General features: G+C 41.9%; 1 protein-coding gene across 3 annotated transcripts; it reads right to left on the bottom strand.

Moving 5' to 3' along the window:
• Nucleotides 1-958: 958 nt before the first annotated feature.
• On the bottom strand, nt 959-18,734 carry tab1 (TGF-beta activated kinase 1/MAP3K7 binding protein 1). 3 transcript variants are annotated; one of them, XM_078274717.1, is made up of 11 exons: nt 18,625-18,734; nt 15,206-15,336; nt 14,413-14,566; nt 13,166-13,261; nt 11,957-12,095; nt 8,317-8,433; nt 7,446-7,557; nt 6,095-6,239; nt 5,707-5,920; nt 3,691-3,844; nt 959-1,682 (listed from the first exon to the last, which is right to left on the bottom strand). In XM_078274717.1, exons 1-11 carry the CDS (start codon nt 18,655-18,657, stop codon nt 1,457-1,459), a joined length of 1,521 nt encoding a protein of 506 aa, XP_078130843.1. In that variant the 5' UTR covers nt 18,658-18,734; the 3' UTR covers nt 959-1,456. The 3 variants fall into 3 exon arrangements, with proteins under 3 accessions (XP_078130843.1, XP_078130850.1, XP_078130859.1); XM_078274724.1 differs by having other exon boundaries at nt 959-1,679; XM_078274733.1 differs by having other exon boundaries at nt 11,957-12,065.
• Between the last annotated feature and the right edge of the window lie 1,238 nt (nt 18,735-19,972).

Here is a 19,972-nt window from a genome sequence, read left to right as displayed (position 1 = left end):
GACACGTGATGCGCATTCTTAGAATGTTTTTTAGAAATGTCTCATGATATATATTGTCTCTAGAAGTGTATTTTTCAACTTTTGTTTTTGTTAAAGAAGGAAAAGAAAATTGCAAAACTCAATACTATCCAATCGCAATACTTCTAGAATCGCAATAAATGAAAATCGCAATACAAATCAAATCGGCACCATTGTATCGTGAAAGAATCGAAGCAAATGACAAAAGCAGATCGCCCCAGCCCTACTCCTCATACTGTAGCTTGTTTTGCTTTATACACAGCCACTGCATCACTTCATTGTTGATCCTTGAAAACCTCCAGGTTCAGTTTTGTGGTCGTTAGGATTTGAGTTGTCAGATCTAGATTTGTGTCCAGTCAGTCATGCCATCTCATAGCATGCAGCTTTTTTCTTGCCATCGACATTAAATGAAATTTTTGAAGGTCTCCTCAAAGACTTTGTGTTACTCCTTTAGTTTTTTTATTTAAAATACCATATTTCAAGCTGTCATTTCTGTTGCAGTAGCCATTCACTGCATTTGTATTTCGTAAGTGCTTCTCTGTATACTAGTTTCCAACTATAGAAAATTACCCATGCATGCACAGGAAGTAGGTGTGATGGAGGCTTGTTACATGTTCTGTGGCGAACAAACCGGTGTTAGCATATTTATACGAAGGAAAAAAGGATTAGCTTATTTTTCTTTCCGAGAAAAACACCACCTACAAAAAGGTGTTATGTGCTTCAATACCTGAGTCCTTTAGAATGAAACTCTGGGATGTACATTATTAAGATCTTATGTGACCACCTGTCACCACATATGTTGTATACCCACCGAACGACACCTTCCAGGTCTTGTTTAGTGAAAATCAAGACATCAAACTGAAATGTTTGAGGTACGAGATAGTCAAGTGTTTAAAGTGTTACTGTAATATAAAGAGAGAAGTCCAGAGAGCCTATTGAGTCATTTGGAGATATACTTTCATTACAAATTAAAAAGTTCTTTCAAACACATCCAATCAATCCATGTTAAGGCCTTACAGTATAAAATCATTCTCAACTCCACAAACTCAAGTCTATGAGATTCCTGTTTGCAGATGCATGTTTTCACATCTAACAATAATGGCTACAATCTGGATTACATATACTGTCATGACCAGCATCTAAAACGCAAGCGCAAACATTATTTTGCAGTGTGTAGTGACACCAGTTTCTAACTGTCTTGGGTTTATTCTTTGCCTTCTTTGATAGTAAGACCCCAGACAATCCCAGTCCCTCCTCCATGCGGCCCCATGCACCTTTAGGTCACTTATTTTTTTAGGTATCATACATTAAAAGCATTTCGGTCATCCCAACCACCTCTTAAAATCTTTGTCCCTTCACAATCCATGTGCCTACTTGCTGTGAGAAAACCCAGTCCGTCCCCTTTTCCAACTGGCACCCAGCTCCCTCTTGGTCCTCCTCATTGGGGTCCCAGTCCTCCCTGGGTGCTCTGGCTGTCGCTGTGGTCACTTCCCCACAGGTGGTAAAACTGACTGAAGTCCACGTAAGGCGGAACCCTGCCCGTCTCGTCGGGCTGCGCCGCCTGGCTGCCTCTCTGGCGGAAAAGGCTGCCGTCTCCCGAGCTAGAGCTGGAGCTCTGCGTTTGGGTGTTGGTGGACTGGAGGGTGGCTGTGGGGCTCTGACTGCTAGGGAGAGTGGAGGAGTAGAAGAGGGAGGAGGAGAAAGGTGTTTGGTTGGGTAGGGTGGAGGAAGAGGAGGAGACGGGTATGAGGGTGGGAATAGAGGAGGAAGAAGTAGGGACATGAGGAGAGAGAAAGGGGTCCATGTCGCGGGTGGAGAGACAAAGGAGAGAGGTGGAGAGAGGGAGAGGGTGGGGAGGAGGAGGAGTGGTGGAGAGAGAGAAGAGGGAGGTGGAGAGGGGGAGAGGAGGAAGAGGAGAGAGGGGGAAAAGAGGGGAAAAGGGGAGTTCAATTATGGGCTGCAGGATGTCTACAGCAGTCTGGCAGGTAGCGGGGTAAAATGTGCTAAAGGAGCGGAAAAAGGAGAGGCAAGGACAGAGTGTATAGGACACAGGATGGATAGTCAGGGCCCGTGAGGAAGAGAAACACAGATGTGAGTGACAGACAGGACAGAGTCAAAGCCATTAAGGAAGAGGAGGTAGAGAAGCAATCCTTGTGGACGAGCGAACGCAGGGCAAAAAAAAGGACGATGAAAGTGCGCACATGCAGCAAAGCCAAAAGCAGCAGCCACATGAGTGCTACTCACGTTCAATCATATTACACTATAGGCCGTTTCATGCAGGTAACCTTGCTAACTCAAGGCATATTCCAAGCATGCTGATGGAAGTTGTCAATGATTCATGCTTTGTTATAAATGAAACATATATTAACATGGCAGAAGAACATCACATATGACATGTTCAGTGCTCAATCCAAAAGTGGCTTTAGGGCATTATTCTGATTCATTGGTCCAGACATGACCCTGCTGTGTACAATACAGTATCCACTGAGCCACTGTACAGAACACATGTCAAAGTTGGGCTTACCCACCTCTCCCCATATATATATATATATATATATATATATATATATATATATATATATATATGTATATATATATATATATATATATATATATAGGCAATAATTTAGAGGGACTAATCTATTGCATCTTCTGTTGCCTTATCAAAAAAGTAGGCAATCATTATTAATGTAGACGCAAAAGAAGGAAATTAGCTTGCTGTTCTAATCGTTACACCAAGATAAAATAATTGCCACCATGATACATCACCGCTGTGCAGTGTTTTGGCGTCTGATAAACCTTTAAACAACATATCTAATTTGTATCACCGGTCCCATAAAAGTTTTCGGCCTAAGTCTTTTGGACACGTGACAGTATGTTCTGTTACACTTGGGTCCACAGCCAGCTGTGATGTAGCTTGGTACTATAGTGCCATGCTACATTACTGCTGCAAAGGTTGTGCTAAAAGCATGTTGTCACCACCAGTAGGCAGCACAAGCAGTACTGGAGGACGTAGTTTTTAACACAATTTAAACAGCAATTTGTAAAATGATTAATTTAAAACATTACTGTGCTAATTTGTTTCTGTACGACGCTGTCTAAACCCCCAAGAGCAATACTGATGTAATTATATTCATATGCTAACATTACAGTATATAGTGTACACTTTATGCTCATGTCAAAAGTTCAATATCAATATATTTTTCCAGCTGTATTTGATCAGTTTTTCCCCCTATTCTAGTCTGTGAAATGGGAACCCGGCATGATACACACAAATCACAGCAGCGGAACAATGGGGAAGTGAAAACCATGCGTACACATAAATAAGCATAGCAGTGGAGGGACACGGGGGAGGGAAAATCAAGCTAACCTAAAATAAATACAGCAAGGTAGGGACGCGGGAGCAATCTAAAACACAGCCAAAATAAACGGGAGGGAAGAATGAAGTCAGAAAACAACAGCAGTGGGACATTGCGAGTGAAATCCAAGTTTATGAAGCCGAAACACAACAGCGATGGGACAAAAATCAAGCTCATTTAGAGTCAGAGCATGCACAGCAGGACAATGATATGCAACGAGTAAAAATCAAGCTTACCCAGAACAAACATAGGAGTAGGAGGAAACCAGGAGTGAAAGACAAGCAAGCAGGGACACGAGACAAACCAAGCTTACCCTGGTGTGGGGGTGCCTTCTTCCAGGGTGGAGGCAGTGTTGGTGCCATTGGTGAGAGTATTTTGGGAGGGCATGACCAGTGAGAGGGTGACACTGGTTTTACTGGTGCTCTGGCTGTTGGAGTAGGGCACTGACACGGGGTAGATACGTCCACCTGGAAAGAGGACATGCATGTAAAAGGTTTAAAAATCACATTCAACTATTCTGTCCTGTTCATCTCAGAGCCGTTGCGAAAGTTCACCGAACACTAAGTTAAATGCTGCTGTGGTCTAAGGTGCATACATTTTTTATATAAACTTTTCACAAAAACTACTATCAAGAAGAACACAGTGAAACTAATGTGCAGCTTCAGCATATAATGGCCATCTTGAGTAAATTGGATTTCTTCTTCTCGGACTTTTGTTATTTTGGCTCTGTGTGGTATTCCGGGCTACACCTCTCGAAATCTTTGATATCTCTGTCTTAGGGCTGGCGGCTCAGATGACGATAAATCTGGTACTATTTGCAGCAAGTTGCAGCGTACGCCTAGACCGGCGGGGAAGGGTGTACCGCTACAGACACAGCAACCCTGCTTCCCTCTGCTTCTCCTCATAGTCTTCAGATCCAGCTATCATATAATCAATAATATAGTGAGAGTAGAGGGAGGCAGGAAGTACAGCCCGTTCCAGCAGGGGAGAGTTCAAGCCCGACCCGGCACCTCTCTTTAGCCTGCCTCTCTTAGTTATGCTATTATAATTCTAGACTGCTGGGGAAGTTCCTTCCTCCCTATGACACAATGAGCTGCTCTTTCATCTCTCTTTTCATGTGTTCCTTGCTCTGTGATTCCCTGCAGTGTCCGGCTGCGTCCTGTCGTGTCCACCCATGCTGTGCTGTGCCACATTACACCCCGTAACGCCCTGCTGTGTCCTACTATGACATGAACTACTACGACTGTAGTCACTGTTCCACTATCTTTATTATGACTATTATTGCCACTGTTCATCACACCCCCAACCGGCACCGTCAGACACCGCCTACCAAGAGTCTGGGTCTGCCGAGGTTTCTTCCCGAAAGGGAGTTTTTCCTCGCCACTGTCACAATAGCTACTGCTAATGATTGCTCTTGAGGCAATTATTGTAATTGTTGGGGCTTTGTAAATTACAGAGTGTGGTCTAGACCTACTCTATCTGTAAAGTGTCTCGAGATAACTCTTGTTATGATTTGATACTATAAATAAAACTGAATTGAATTGAATTATTTAAAGATGTATTTGTGCAGTGCAGCTTCCCACTGGTCCAGGATTAGACTTATCTTTGTCCTATATCTGAGTGGCAAACCCTAAACGTTCAATATAATCCAAGCCCAGCATCATTTGCAGTTTTGATTTCAATAACCTTAAATATTCAAATTAGTCTTTTATCCTAACATATAATCCTATGCTGTAATGGTTTATATATAAAAACTTACCTAAAAAACTACCTAAGTTTAAATAATTTTAAAATCTATAAAGCAGTGGTTACCACATGGGGGTCGAGACCGTCCAATAGTGTCAAAATAGTCGTAAGATGATCCACAAGTTAGGAAAGAACAGGATACTAGATATATATATATATATATATATATATATATATATATATATATATATATATATATATATATATATATATATACACATACATACACACACACACACACTCTGTATATACTTCATTAAACTGTTTATTTTTTTAGGACATTACCTCTGCGATTTCATTCCTTGTTTGAATGAAAAATTCAAAATTCCGAGGAGTTACATAATTTTTTAGCTTAAAGTGCTAATCGCTCATAACAACTTGTAACCTTTGGTGAGAGGTTGTGATTTCACTTTGTTTTGAAGAGAGAAGAATACAGTATGTACAGCTAAAGTTTTCTACATGTCTCTAAATTCTGAAAGTTTTTAATGAGGAACACTGGCGTTGGAGTAGCCAGTATGAAGGTCTGCTCCCGAGGCGGAGTTTCTATAAAACGGAAACCAATCCCGTAATTGCCCTTTCCTACCCTGTGTGGGCGTGAGCACTCCGTCAGCCAGCGGGTAGTTGAGTGTGCGGATGAGCAGGGTCATGTCCTCGTGCCGAGAGCAGTAGGTTGCCCTCTGACGGCCAGACACGTAGACGTCGTGGTGCAGCCGTTTGACGCGCTCGACCACCGACTGAGACACTGCCTCCAGACTGGTCTGCAGGGCCAGCTCTGCTGCTACCATGGCAACAATTTCCTACGGTGGATAGCAGGGGAGACAGGAAGCCAGAGAAAGAAAGACTGATGTTAGAGTTGTAGTAGGTGGTGGAAACCTATCAACGCAGAGATTAAAAAAAAAGACACTAGGAAAACAAGTGCAGAGAGAAAGTGGTTGAGGTGGGAAGAAAATTGTCAGGGGGAATCTGCTTACCTGATTGGCTTGTTCGGGGCCGTGGGCGGACTCAAGGGCATTGATGAGACCTTCTGACATCAGCAACAAGAAGCCTGTCACGCTGTCCAGAGACTGGCTACCATGAATCTCTGGCTCTGCGATGATTGGCCTTGTCTTGGCCGCGCTGATGGTGTAGGAGGACAGGAGAAGATAGATATAGGAGTATCTTATTTAATATCAAAGAGCAAAAAGGAAAACAAGCAGCAACAGGGAGTGGAAGATAGAGGGGTGGAAGAAAAGAAAAAGAGAGACACTGAGGCGCAAAAAGAAAGACATAAGTGCACCTGACATAAATACAATAACCCTAGCTAATCTCATAGATCTGAAGAATCGCTTATACTTTGTCCAAATTTCCTGCACTCTCTTTGACGGCACTAAGGAGGAAATTCTATAAAGATTCTATTGTGTGTTTTATTGAGGATCATAAATGGAATGACTCGTAGATATCTGAGCCTGATTTGCTTGGCCTGGACTGCAGACAGAAACAGGAAATGAGAAGTGTGAGAGAGAGGGGCCCCTGATCATGGAATTTCAAGAGGCTCAGCTGTGGTTAAGGAGAGTCTGGAACAGAGTCAGATCTGATAACAAAGGCCATAATATGGAGACAGAGCCTCCACTGTCCAGGTAGTGCTAGTCACGCACGCACACGCACACACACACACACACACACACACACACACACACACACACACACACACACACACACACACACACACACACACACTACTTTAAAATGGTTCATTAGTTGCCCCAGTTCCACTTGACAGTTCAAGTAAGCTGATTCGCTTTCTTGCTGAGAGGTAAGTTAAGAAGAGCAACCCCACTCTCCTTTCTGTATGCAAAATATGAAGCTAGATCTAGCAGGCAAATAGCTTGGCTTGACTGAAAGACTGGACACAGGGGGGGAACCAGCGATCTAGCATCTAGATTTGGCTAATTTAGACGTGACATCTTGTTTGTTTAATCCATACATTAACAGAAATCCAATCCAAAATCTAAATTGTTTACTGTGCCGGGCAAAGAATCCAGCACATAACTCCCTGTAAAACCACAACTTGGTTTTAGATTTCTAAAAACTCGGCAGCCCACCTTCTCTAAATGAAAACAACTTACTGCAAAGACTCTTATGACATTGACAAGGAAACTGTAATTCAGTGCTTAATTGTTGCCGATATCGATTCAGCTAATTGGTGCATGCCTAATAATAAAAAAGAGAGAGAATATAACATAAAGACAGAATAACAAAACAAGATAAGAAATTAGAGTGTTGCCGATAGGCCTGCCCAGTTATGTATTTATTTATGATGTAGTTTTAGTATTCTGACTTCACCTGAGCAGGTCAATTTCATTGTAGTTGAATTTAACCCGGTAGTCTCCGAGCCTCCTGGTGCTGCTCTGACCAGCAATCTGCCCCGCCTGCCTTACACGAGCTGAATCCACACCTGTGTAGAAAGGGGAGGCGGGGAGACACATTAAAGACAAGGAGATGTGGAGAGTGAACACAAACAGAGGAGATGAATTTGAGGATATGATGATAGGCAGAGGGTATGGGTGAGAGGGGCTAGAGATTTAGTATGGGGAAGGAGAGGATAAAGCAATAAGACTAAAGCAATAAATAGAGGGAGATTGGGGTGGGAGGAGGAGAGGGGGGTGTGTGTGTGTGTGTGTGTGTGTGTGTGTGTGTGTGTAAGGGTGGATAAAAATACGAGGGGAGATGTCACCTTCAGCTGGGTTAATGGAATGACTGCCATTTCATTTAAATCATTCAGAGAACACCAGAATCATTAGGTGACTCCCAACTGGAGACAGAAAGGGAGCAAGAGAACAAAGGGAGACAGAGAGCTCTGCCTCCTCTTCTAATGATGTGGTGTAAAATGCTGGGAAACAATGCAGCTAATTCTCCATTATATTCAGTACAGGTGTCAGGCTGCAACTAATGCTTTATCTGCAACGCTAACCACAATTAATGTATTTCCCCGTTACATACACACGACCCTCATTACAGGACCATTAGCTTGGCTGTCCAGTGTCCACCAGGGACAGATGGCTCCATGTGTGTCTCTATGCCAGCTAGTGTACACTAATGGCAGTCTCTGTCCGCCTGTCTATCCCGCATGGAATGCACTAATGCTCAACTGCATAATTGCGCCAAACTGACCCTGGTAAGATGGCCTGACTGTCTTTCTGTCTGTGTGTCTCACCCAGGGCAGCAAGCCTCTGCAGCTCGTCTTCGTTGTCAGTGCTGTGTGGTCGGCCGATCTGTTGAACCTGGTTCTGGCCGTCGCTGCTGGACTTGCACAGCAGAGCCCGGTTGGAACCTGGAATCCCAGACAAACACACAAGGATTCACAACTGGTAAAATAAATCAAATTAGTCCATGGTGTCAACTAATCCTTTGGTATTTAAGGTAAGTCAACATTTACACAAGGTAAAACGTATTGTGGATAAGAAAACGAATACAATTCATTCAACATTTTTCCATTTCATGTTAAAAATGTGTTACCAGTTACCAGTTTTTTTTGTTGACACTATACCAGAGAGGATCTTATTCAAATCTAATATCATTTTTGAGGATGAGACATTTTGCCTTCTAATTTTCCCACACATTAATTACACAGAGACAAAGATGCACTGACGTTGCTCTGCAGTGACTCAGAGGCCCAAACCTCCACAAATGAATCAGCGCTGATACTGGTGGGTACTGAGACAGATGAAGAAGGCAGTGGCTGAAACATAAGCTGACCAGGGACAGATCAATAATAATAATCAATAATCAGTTTTTACATTAACATTTTCAGATCACTGAGCAGGATCATGATGATAAACAATCCCACCTCCACCCCAATTTTAGGTTCGGTAAATGGCCCGAGTTGTGCGTGCTGCTCGTCTCATCTGCAGACAAGGCCATCCAATTAGCCACATTATACTGAAATTGCAGACACGGGCCCCATGTGTCTCTCTCTGCCCTCTCGGTGGGGCCCTGGGCCACAGAGCCACTGTGGCCCTGTGTGTTAAAAAGCCGGTGCTGACATGACGCTTAGCTTCTGTAGTGTTCCAAACTGATCTATTTGTCACAAAATACTCTACTTCTCTTGGTAAGCCTGGTGATAATCCTCGTGTTCATATGTGCAAGGTTGCAATTGCTACACATGTAAAAACGATAGTTATCAATGCCTGTTGTATGTCCTTATACCCTCACACACACACACACACACACACACACACACACACACACACACACACACACACACACACACACACACACACACACACACACGCACTCCCAGCATATCAAATTATGGGTCATACGACCTTAACTGTCAAATGTATTTCACATCAGCACACAGCTGGAAGAGCTTTTTAGAGAACACTTACTCTTATGTTTAAACCTCCCTAGGATTCATGTTCTGTCATTTTTGAACTCTTGACCCTCACACAACGGGCCAGTGGGGGGGATAGTACTCCTTTCTGCTCGCAACTAATTACTATCCCCCCATTTTCTGCTCTGTGCCACGTCCTTGAGGACAAAAGAAATTGAAATCCCAGAGAGAGGGTGAGGGGCTCTTTTTCTTTGCCTGCTACAGAATCTAGGATGTTAGCAAAAAGACGGAAACCATCTAACACATTGTATGTAAGGGATTTTCACTCATAACCAGAGATACTTTGAATTAGTGCAGCCTTACAATAAGATTCATACCCTTGATTAATGACTAAATCAAGCCTGGTTGCATGAAACAAGCCCCATATACAGCAGCTGGAATCTGGTACTTTCTGATTAACTTTGATGATTCGTAAAGAGAAACACTTCTAAGGGATAACTGTGGCTCCTCAGGGTTGCCGTTTGTGTGTGTGTGTGTGTGTGTGTGGATGTCTGTCTCCCACAGACTCATTTGAATTTCTTCACGGTTAAGGATCTGAAATGGCCTACAGGATGGTGTAATAAAAATATCATCATCAAGACAAATGCTCCTTTTCTGTTCTGTAGCTTAGGGTGTCAGGTGGGCATCTACACACACACACACACACACACACACACACACACACACACACACACACACACACACACACACACACACACACACACACACACACACACACACACACACACACACACACACGCCTCTGCAGCTGTTGTCTACAGGAGCCAGATTTGGCACCTGTGATTCAAAAACAATGACCAACATTGTAGTTATGTTTTGAATAAAGAGTCCAACATCTGTCTGAAGGCCACAGAAAACAGAAGCTGTGGGAAAAATGTCTGGTTCTCTGTAGAAATAAACTTACGTAAAGCACAGTACGTAAAGCACATGTTTGCTGATGGGGCATTTCATCTTGTCTATGTTTGACCTACTGATTTTGGTTTTAAAACCATGGCAAATTAATAAAAAAATAAATGTGTGTGTGTAAGCAGTACCAGTTTAATTTGTGATTGAGCATGGCGATCCTTCACTGTTAAACAGTAGGTTGTCCTGGATACAAAATATGAAACTACCCAAGATCTTGTCAACAATTTCACATTTAAGTTAAGGGAACTTAAATGTAGCATCTAGTTACTGTCAGTTTCAACTGTGATCTATTTACTTGTCTTAAACGTATCATATAACCCTAAAAAATGAACAAGTTTAACTGTGCATCCTACATTAACTTACATGCTAATAAACAAAAACAGAACTAGTGTCCTCTAGGTAGAGAAGCAAAAGGAGCATGACAGATGAAAGACTACAGTCTGTATTTACTGCTGCGTGACTCTCATATCAGAGTTATATATATATATTTTTTTTAAAAGATTATTTTTTGGGCATTTATTAGGCCTTTATTCGATAGGATAGCTGAGAAGTCTTGAAGGGTAGGGGGGGGAGAGAGAGAGAGGGGGGGGGGGGAACGACATGCAGCAAAGGGCTGCAGGTCGGAATCGAACGTGTGACCGCTGCGTCAAGGACTGAGCCTCTGTACGTGGGGAGCACGCTCAACCAGGTGAGCTACCCAGGCGCCCCGATATCTGAGTTATATTTGATGAAAGGAGAAAAAGAGAGGTGGAAACAGAGACTGATACCTCAAGAACACCTTTATCTGCTCAGTGTCTGATAGTTCTTTATTTCTGCTTTGAATGTAACTGCTAAGAAGTGATCAGCTCTCTCTCATTTGCTAATTTTTTATTTCAACTCGTTCCTAGCCGCGTCCGAACCACAAGCTGTGGTCGCAGCAGTGTCTGTGTTTGTCTAGTCAGCAATGGACAGCCGTGAAAACTCCACCCCTGAACTTCCTGAACCTTTGGAAAGTACTACTCCCACAGCAGGGGCTTTCTTTTTCCACCTGGAACTACCTGAACTAAATTTGCCCCTGCTTCCTCTGGCTGAAATAAAGGTTAAGTTCCTGAGTACCTGACTCGTGGTCTCTTGGGAAAGTCCCTGATGGAAATGGCTTACCAGAATTCATAAACTTCCAAGTCAATCTGCTTTCAGTTCATTAAATACCACCCAAGGAATCCAAAAAGGCAGTATCAGACTGGGATTTTTTAAAGAGTGAGAAGCACTAAACCAAAACCTTCTGTAAGTCTGACATCTACTGGTGTAAAATAGATTCACAGGTGGCCATCTATTGGCTGGTGCGAACCGTATTTTCCGGCACTACTCCAAAGGTGAAAAAACAAGGTAAAACTAAATCACAGTATTTGTGTCACGTTTTTTTTTTTTTGTTGTTGTTTTTTTTAAATAATGGCTCGTAATAGTATTGAATATAAACATTTCAGTAAAGGTACTGTCAAAGTCAGACTTTGGGCATCAAAACAACTCTAGCCTGTGTAACGTGTACGTGTGTGTGTGTGTGTGTGTGTGTCCCTACCAACATTGGCGATATGGAGCTTGTTGTTGAGGATCAGTGCCACCACGGCCGTAGCTCCTCCTGACACCTCTCGCTCCAGCTCCTTCAGACGCTCCTGCACCTTCTGACTCTGAGGAGAAAGCTGGTGGAATGACACATTCTGACCAGCCGGGACGAGACGAGGAAGACAAGAGAAGGAATGGGGGAGTAGTGAGGAAGACCAGTAAAGAAAATGCAGTGAGGGGGAGGGAGGGAGGGAGGGTTGGGGGGAAACAAGGCGAGGGGAAGACGCAAAAAAGAGGAATGAATCAGTAGGCACAATGAAATTGAAGGAGAAAAAGAGAGAATGTGAGAAATAAAACAGCATTAAGTGAGAGACGTGAGATGAGTTAAACGGCAAGTGGAAACAAGTGGAAAGGGAGGAGTGGAGGTTTAAAAAGAAGCAGGCAGAAGGTGAGATGAAAGAGGATTAGAGATGAGTAAGAACGCAGGAGATGGTGAGCATGAAAGAGATAGACTAGAAAACGAGACAAGGCGTGAGAATGAGGATCAGATCAAAGAAAAGATTATGACTAAATGTTGTTAACGAGCCAACCCACTGCAACAAAAAGTGACGTACATCATCTTACAAAACAAAAACGCCCACACCAGCAACAAAATCAGAACGGAATATGACACTATGTGAGGTAGAGAAAAGCAGAGATTTAATGAAGAAGAGATATGGCATGAGGAGAAAAAAAGATGGCGGGGTGGGGAAGAAGCTGAGGCAGAAGAGCAGTGATAGCTGGATCCAAACTGAGACCGGCTTATCCAATGAAACATGCTGATGAGTCCAATTAGAACAGAACAAGCTCATTTTCCAATGGCTAAGCATAAGCTCACATTAAATCACAAATTTGCAGTTGCTGTGGAAACCAGAGAACTCATCTTCTCAATTTTCAGCTAAATCTGTCAATATGCTTTGCAGAGTGTGCTTGTGCTTGTGCTTGTGTGTGTGTGTGTGTGTGTGTGTGTGTGTGTGTTTGTGTCTGTGTGTATATGTGTGTGTGTGTGTGTGTGTGTGAGTGTGTCTGTGTGTGTCTGTCTCTCTCTGTGCGTGTGTGTGTGTCTGTGTGAGTGAGTGAGTGAGTGAGTGAGTGTGTGTGTGTGTGTGTGTGTGTGTGTGTGTACATGCGTGTGTGTCTGTGTGTGTGTGTGCGCATGCGTGTGTGTGTGTGTGTGTGTGTGTACCTCATTGTGTGGTGGGAGGTAGTTGGACAGGTGAGCTTTCTCAGCCAGAGCATCATCTATCGTCTCAAAGTAGCTCTTCTCCACCACGTCGAAGGCCTGAGACGACAACAACAACAACAGCATGTATCTGGATGACGCCATGTTGGCAATTACCCAGCTCAGTTTGCACAGTACATCAAATGCAAAGTACATGCTCTAAATATTGGAGAAATTCATGTGAATAAGAGTGTTGCTGTTATCGAGTTCATAACTACTGAGCTACAGTGTGTATGCTATTGCAATGTCAATTGAATTGGGGGGGGGTTCTTATGTGTGTAATGTAAAGCACTTTGCGCTGTATCCAACGCAAGTGTGTCAATACGTAAACAGTATATATGTTCTAACCAACTGAAGTGATGAAAATAAACTTGTCACGACAATTGAAATGTGTGACAGGCAATTTATAGACATGGCCAAAGGTTTTGAAAGTTTCTATAGCTATAGCACGACAGTAACCATGGAACCGGCTAGTTTCAGTATAAAGGTAGTGTACTGTATGCACAAATATAGTAGTAATAAGTAGACCGTGTGCGTATCACAGTGCTGCTTATGCTCTGTCCTATGTTTACATCCAAAATGCTTTTATGCTTCCGTGGCCTTAGAAAAAGAATGGTTGGGGCGATACCTTGCTACCATTAGATAACAATAGAATAGGCAGTGGCTCACTCATCCATCACTTTAGCTTGGATATCCCGTGAGGTTTGACAGGACTGTCATAATGCAAGCAGAATGATGTTTGAGCTACAAGGAACTGCAAATACAGATCATATCAGATTGGCAAGCTGCAACATAGTGTGATGTTGTGTAATCATTTCAACTGATAGACTTCAGCAGAAACAGGACGTTCAGCTTGTTTTTTTTATAACCCTTAAAATAATATTTACAGTAATCCCCTTGTTTTCTCTGCTTCATTGAAATATATGCAACTTATTGTTGGACAATTTGTGTAACTTTCCAAAACCGACAATACAGTGAGAAAGTAAGCCGGTTTAAGACTTGTCTCTCTAAATCTGTAGTTAGTCTGTGCATTTAAAGACCCGTCCATCAATGCTCGAGCGATGGTGTCTTGAATTATAACAGGGGGCTACGCTCTTTACATTCAAGTTGTAGAATAACTCTTCCATAACTCTTCCAAAGAAAAGAAAAAAATATCGTACTTGCTTTGTAATCATTAACACGTGAAACTTGTAATGTAAACACACTCAAACCTGCGTGAGGATCCTGCGGACGTCGTTGTCTGTGTGACTGGAGTTGAGCTGTCCTAGCAGCAGTTCGGCTGTCAGACACTGGGAGGCAAAGCTGGCCACTCTGCTGCCATCATAACCATTAAAAACCCCATACAGGAAACAGCCATCCTCGCCTCTGATTGGTGGAGGAGAAAAACAACAAACGTGGGGCTTCTGTTTCACTTCAAAGAGGGAAGACAGTGGGAAATCGAAAAACAAAATATCCTTCATCCAAAACTCTTAGGACTGTGGTGCGTTTTGTGTAAATTGGAAGGTTTGGTGGTGTAGGTTAGCCTAATGATTTTCTAACTGGGGTTGTGTGGCATGTCACGTTTAAGAACAACAGACGCAATCTGTACATCTTATATTTAAGTTCCCTTAAATGTTGAATTGTGGGCTCAAACACAGCACACAGACACATGTACATTTAATGTCGCTCAACACTGAAGTTTGAGACTCAGTTTTTAAGTCTTGTGTTGGCAAGAGTCTACCCTGCTTTTTAAGTGTCCCTGAGCAAGACACAGAATCCCTACCAGCTTCAGGGACCTTTTTCAGAAGTGGGCACCATCACATCATGATGCTGTCAGCTGGTTGAACAGCAGGAAGTTTGATACGGTTGCATGCAAAAACGATTAATTTACTGTATGATATTCACATAGGTGATCTCAAAATGAAAAATGCACTGAACAAAAGGTGTAAACTTGGCATCTGAGATGCAGGTATTGAGCATGAATAACACTGCTGTTATTCCCTTTTGGCTTTTGTGTTTCCTCACCTGAACCTGAGGTGTCCATCCTCATTGGGGTGGCTCAGAGTTCCTTTTCCATCTGGGCCGTACACACAGTTGGTTGCTGTGCCAACCCCACACATCTGACATAGCGGCAAGTCATCTGTCCAGCTCTGATGCTGTCAAGGGAAAAAAGGAAGGAAGGGAAATATCAAAAAAAAGTTCTCTATTTCATCTGATAACTCTTTTCTAACAACAGCTCAACACAGTACAGTATAGTACACCGCAGTACAGTAGAGAGAGTACACACAGTCTCCACCAAAAACTTAAATAAACCTTTCCTTGTCTCTGCTTATATCCTTCAACGGTCATGTATAACGGAAATCAGATACTAAGATATCTGAATAGGTCTGACAAAGTGTCTCCATTTACAAGACAGAATCAGTTTGCACACATGTGATAAAGGGGGCACAGCACATCTTTGATGTCTTTTCTAATCATGATTACCAGACAGCCTGCAGCTCTCACACAAAGGCCACGAGTGGAGGTTATTATGACCCATCGTAAAAAAAAAAAAATTCATCCACTGTCTTCACATGATATTGCAAACATTACATATGATCAATTTCTCTACTACAGAGCACACATTTTCCTACAACAGACTATGTGTTGCAGGTCAACTAGTATGTATATTTGTTTAAATCTGCTTGGGGTTCAGCTGCATTGTTCTAGTTTAATTCACAACCTAGAATAGTGACAGTGTGAAATCATAAATACAGTAAATGGACTCCCAAATATCTCTCCATTTTATCCTCCAAGGTATACTAGAATGTGTATTTGGCCACTAGATTAATGGGAAAACCAGCAACTGTTTTTACAGGATAAATAAATATCGCAATGTAATGTCTTTATCTGCATGCAAATGCCAAAATGTCCTTTTGTTTGCACAAGGAATCGTCTCAATTTACAAATGCATGTCCAGCTAAATAATGTTTTGGGGATTTTTTTTTCTAGGGGTTCTCCACTGTCTTTAGTTGGTAGGTGGTCTTGTATCTGTTGTTAATGCATTGCATGTTACGTTTTGGCACGTTTCACTGCATATTGAGAACTTTCTCCTGTACACATTTGTAACAGGTTGACCATGTTGGCAGCTGGAGTGTTCCTCGGCGATAATATGTATTCCCCAAAAGTTTCTAATAATTAACAAAATGTCTATAACGTTACTCTCCATGTCTACACTAGAGCCGCAAGGGGCCATTGGAACCACATACCCCAGTCTGATATACAGGTGCTGGTCATATAATTAGAATATTATGAAAAAGTTGATTTATTTCAGTAATTCCATTCAAACAGTGAAACTTGTATAATGTATACATTCATTCCACACAGACTGATATATTTCAAGTGTTTATTTCTTTAAATTTTGATGATTATAACTGACAACTAATGAAAACCCCAAATTCAGTATCTCAGAAAATTTGAATATTGTGAAAAGGTTCAATATTGAAGACACCTGGTGCTACACTCTAATCAGCTGATTAACTCAAAACACCTGCAAAGGCCTTTAAATGGTCCCTCAGTCTAGTTCTGTAGGCTACACAATCATGGGGACGACTGCTGACTGGACAGCTGTCCAAAAGACGACCATTGACACCTTGCACAAGGAGGGCAAGACACAAAAGGTCGTTGCTAAAGAGGCTGGCTGTTCACAGAGCTCTGTGTCCAAGCACATTGATAGAGAGGCGAAGGGAAGGAAAAGATGTGGTAGAAAAAAGTGTACAAGCAATAGGGATAACCGCACCCTGGAGAGGATTGTGAAACAAAACCCATTCAGAAATGTGGGGGAGATTCACAAAGAATGGACTGCAGCTGGAGTCAGTGCTTCAAGAACCACCACCTACAGACGTAAGCAAGACATGGGTTTGAGCTGTCGCATTCCTTGTGTCAAGCCACTCTTGAACAAGACACAGCGTCAGAAGCGTCTCGCCTGGGTTAAAGACAAAAGGGACTGGACTGCTGCTGAGTGGTCCAAAGTTATGTTCTCTGATGAAAGTAAATTTTGCATTTCCTTTGGAAATCAAGGTCCCAGAGTCTGGAGGAAGAGAGGAGAGGCACAGAATCCACGTTGCTTGAAGTCCAGTGTAAAGTTTCCACAGTCAGTGATGGTTTGGGGGTGCCATGTCACCTGCTGGTGTTGGTCCACTGTGTTTTCTGAGGTCCAGGGTCAACGCAGCCGTCTACCAGGAAGTTTTAGAGCACTTCATGTTTCCTGCTGCTGACCAACTTTATGGAGATGCAGATTTCATTTTCCAGCAGGACTTGGCACCTGCACACAGTGCCAAAGCTACCAGTACCTGGTTTAAGGACCATGGTATCCCTGTTCTTAATTGGCCAGCAAACTCGCCTGACCTTAACCCTATAGATTTTCTATAGGGTTATTGTGAAGAGGATGATGCGACGCGCCAGACCCAACAATGCAGAAGAGCTGAAGGCCACTATCAGAGCAACCTGGGCTCTCAGAACACCTGAGCAGTGCCACAGACTGATCGACTCCATGCCACGCCGCATTGCTGCAGTAGTTCAGGAGAAAGGAGCCCCAACTAAGTATTGAGTGCTGTACATGCTCATACTTTTTAGTTGGCCAACATTTCTAAAAATCCTTTTTTGTATTGGTCTTAAGTAATATTCTAATTTTCTGAGATACTGAATTTGGGGTTTTCATTAGTTGTCAGTTCTAATCATCAAAATTAAAAGAAATAAACACTTGAAATATATCAGTCTGTGTGGAATAAATGTGTACATTATACAAGTTTCACTTTTTGAATGGAATTACTGAAATCAACTTTTTCCATAATATTCTAATTATATGACCAGCACCTGTACGTTCATACGATATGCGGTTGTTACCAAACTCAACACCGAGTGTCACAACGACGTGACAACATTGTCGACCCTAGAGCAACACGAGTGTCAATAAGCACTTAACAATCACAAAGAGCAACGTTTCTGAGCATTCTTTTTCAGCAGTAACGTTAAGCAAACATACTACAGTGAACAAAGCTACAAGTTATCTCACGTTAGTTACGTTAGGCGATTCTGAGTCATCTTAAAGTGTGTCAAAGATATGCCGAGCAATTAAGTCAGTACCGGTCACATAGTTAACGTTACATCCTCCTATTATTATGAATGTTAACTGCCCCTTGTGGTTAGACACTAACACATCGCATTACGTTGAGATTAAAGTTAGGGTAATTAGCTAGCTAACGTTAACTGTTAGCAAACCACTTACAAAGCTTAACTAAATAAGCTAGCACTAGCATCACTGAACGAAACAAAACAACACTGGACGGCACAAAACAAACAAAGACGACCACCGGGGGAGATAAATGAGACTCATGCACTATACAAGGAAAGTGCAACAGTAACATTACAGGTTCGTGAGAGTGATAAATTGAGTTTTCACATACGCTCTGCATCAAATTCCTACGCTGGGCCGCCATGTTGGACGGTCCTCGTTGCGTTCATGGGTTCATTGCAAGCTCCAAATTCCAAGCTTCGACGTGAGTACCGCATCTGCCATTGCATTTAGTAAAAATATTTGATAATACTAATCAAAAATAAATAAAACGGCATATTTCGTGGATACTGTGAGAATTTACCGTTACTGATGTGAATACCAGAAAACATAACTATTGAATTAGAATTTAGCAATTGTTTGTATTATACGCAAACAATTCCATAATCACTGACTTCATTGCGAGTTGAAACCATAGAGTCCATGGTTGAAATAGATTTCTGCTGTCTTCTAAATGTCTTCCCTCCTCGTGTCTTGTGGGGTTTTATATTCAGATTTACCATTCATCAATAATCTACTATTTTTTTATATTGAGGAAACATCCGTATACTTTTGTCAAACTCGTAAATGTATATATATTTTTGTTATTGCGATGTATTCTGTTTACGGTTGCTATTAAAAACGTTTACAGCACACCCCTTAATTTAATTAATTTATAAAAAGCAAAAACAAAAACAAAAAAATTACAAACACCACTTCCGTGTTGTTGATACGATGCATTTATATTTATTTGACAATATCGCCACCGTATGGGTTAATTAGTAAACTACAATAATAAACTACATTTTGCTGACGGCTGTATAATACTTGACGTAATTTGTTATTTGTTACATCATGTGGAGTTTATTCACGACTACAAAGAAGTACAATTGGAAGGTTGTATTCGAGTTTAGATATTTGCAGGCTACAATAATGATAAATGTATCTAAAAAAATATGACATTACTCAATTGATTTCATTGATTTGATTGGGAACATGTGCATATTTGGATGGCGCACCTAAATACATTATAGCCTTTGTCTGTTTTAAAGGCTTATTATAGGCTATGCTTAGAATTTCTAATCTAAATCAGTCAGTGAATAACACACTAGGTCTACTAAGCACCTTTACTCTCTTGCACTCCACTTTTTTTTATTAGCAGGGTGAGGAAATAAAGGAATTAATATGCTTTATCATTCACCAAATCCAAAGGAATTTAGATGCAACTACAAGTAAAAGTCTTGCCAGTAGAGGGAGACACGTGCCACATTTATGTGTCTCACTGCAGCTGCTTTGTATCACAACTGGATTAAAAACACTTGGAATTAGTTGATATCTACGGTATATGTTACTTTGTTTGTAAAGACATTCATAAGCATTTCCTGCACAACCCAGACCAATAGTAGGTAGTATGGTAGATGTAGATGTATTGTAGGCTACCACCCACATTAGTTGAGTCTAGAGATCCAAAAGTTTAATAT

Source organism: Sander vitreus, chromosome 2 (assembly GCF_031162955.1).
Source record: "Sander vitreus isolate 19-12246 chromosome 2, sanVit1, whole genome shotgun sequence".
Taxonomy (NCBI): Eukaryota; Metazoa; Chordata; class Actinopteri; order Perciformes; family Percidae; genus Sander; species Sander vitreus.
This window is presented reverse-complemented; position numbering and strand designations above follow the sequence as displayed.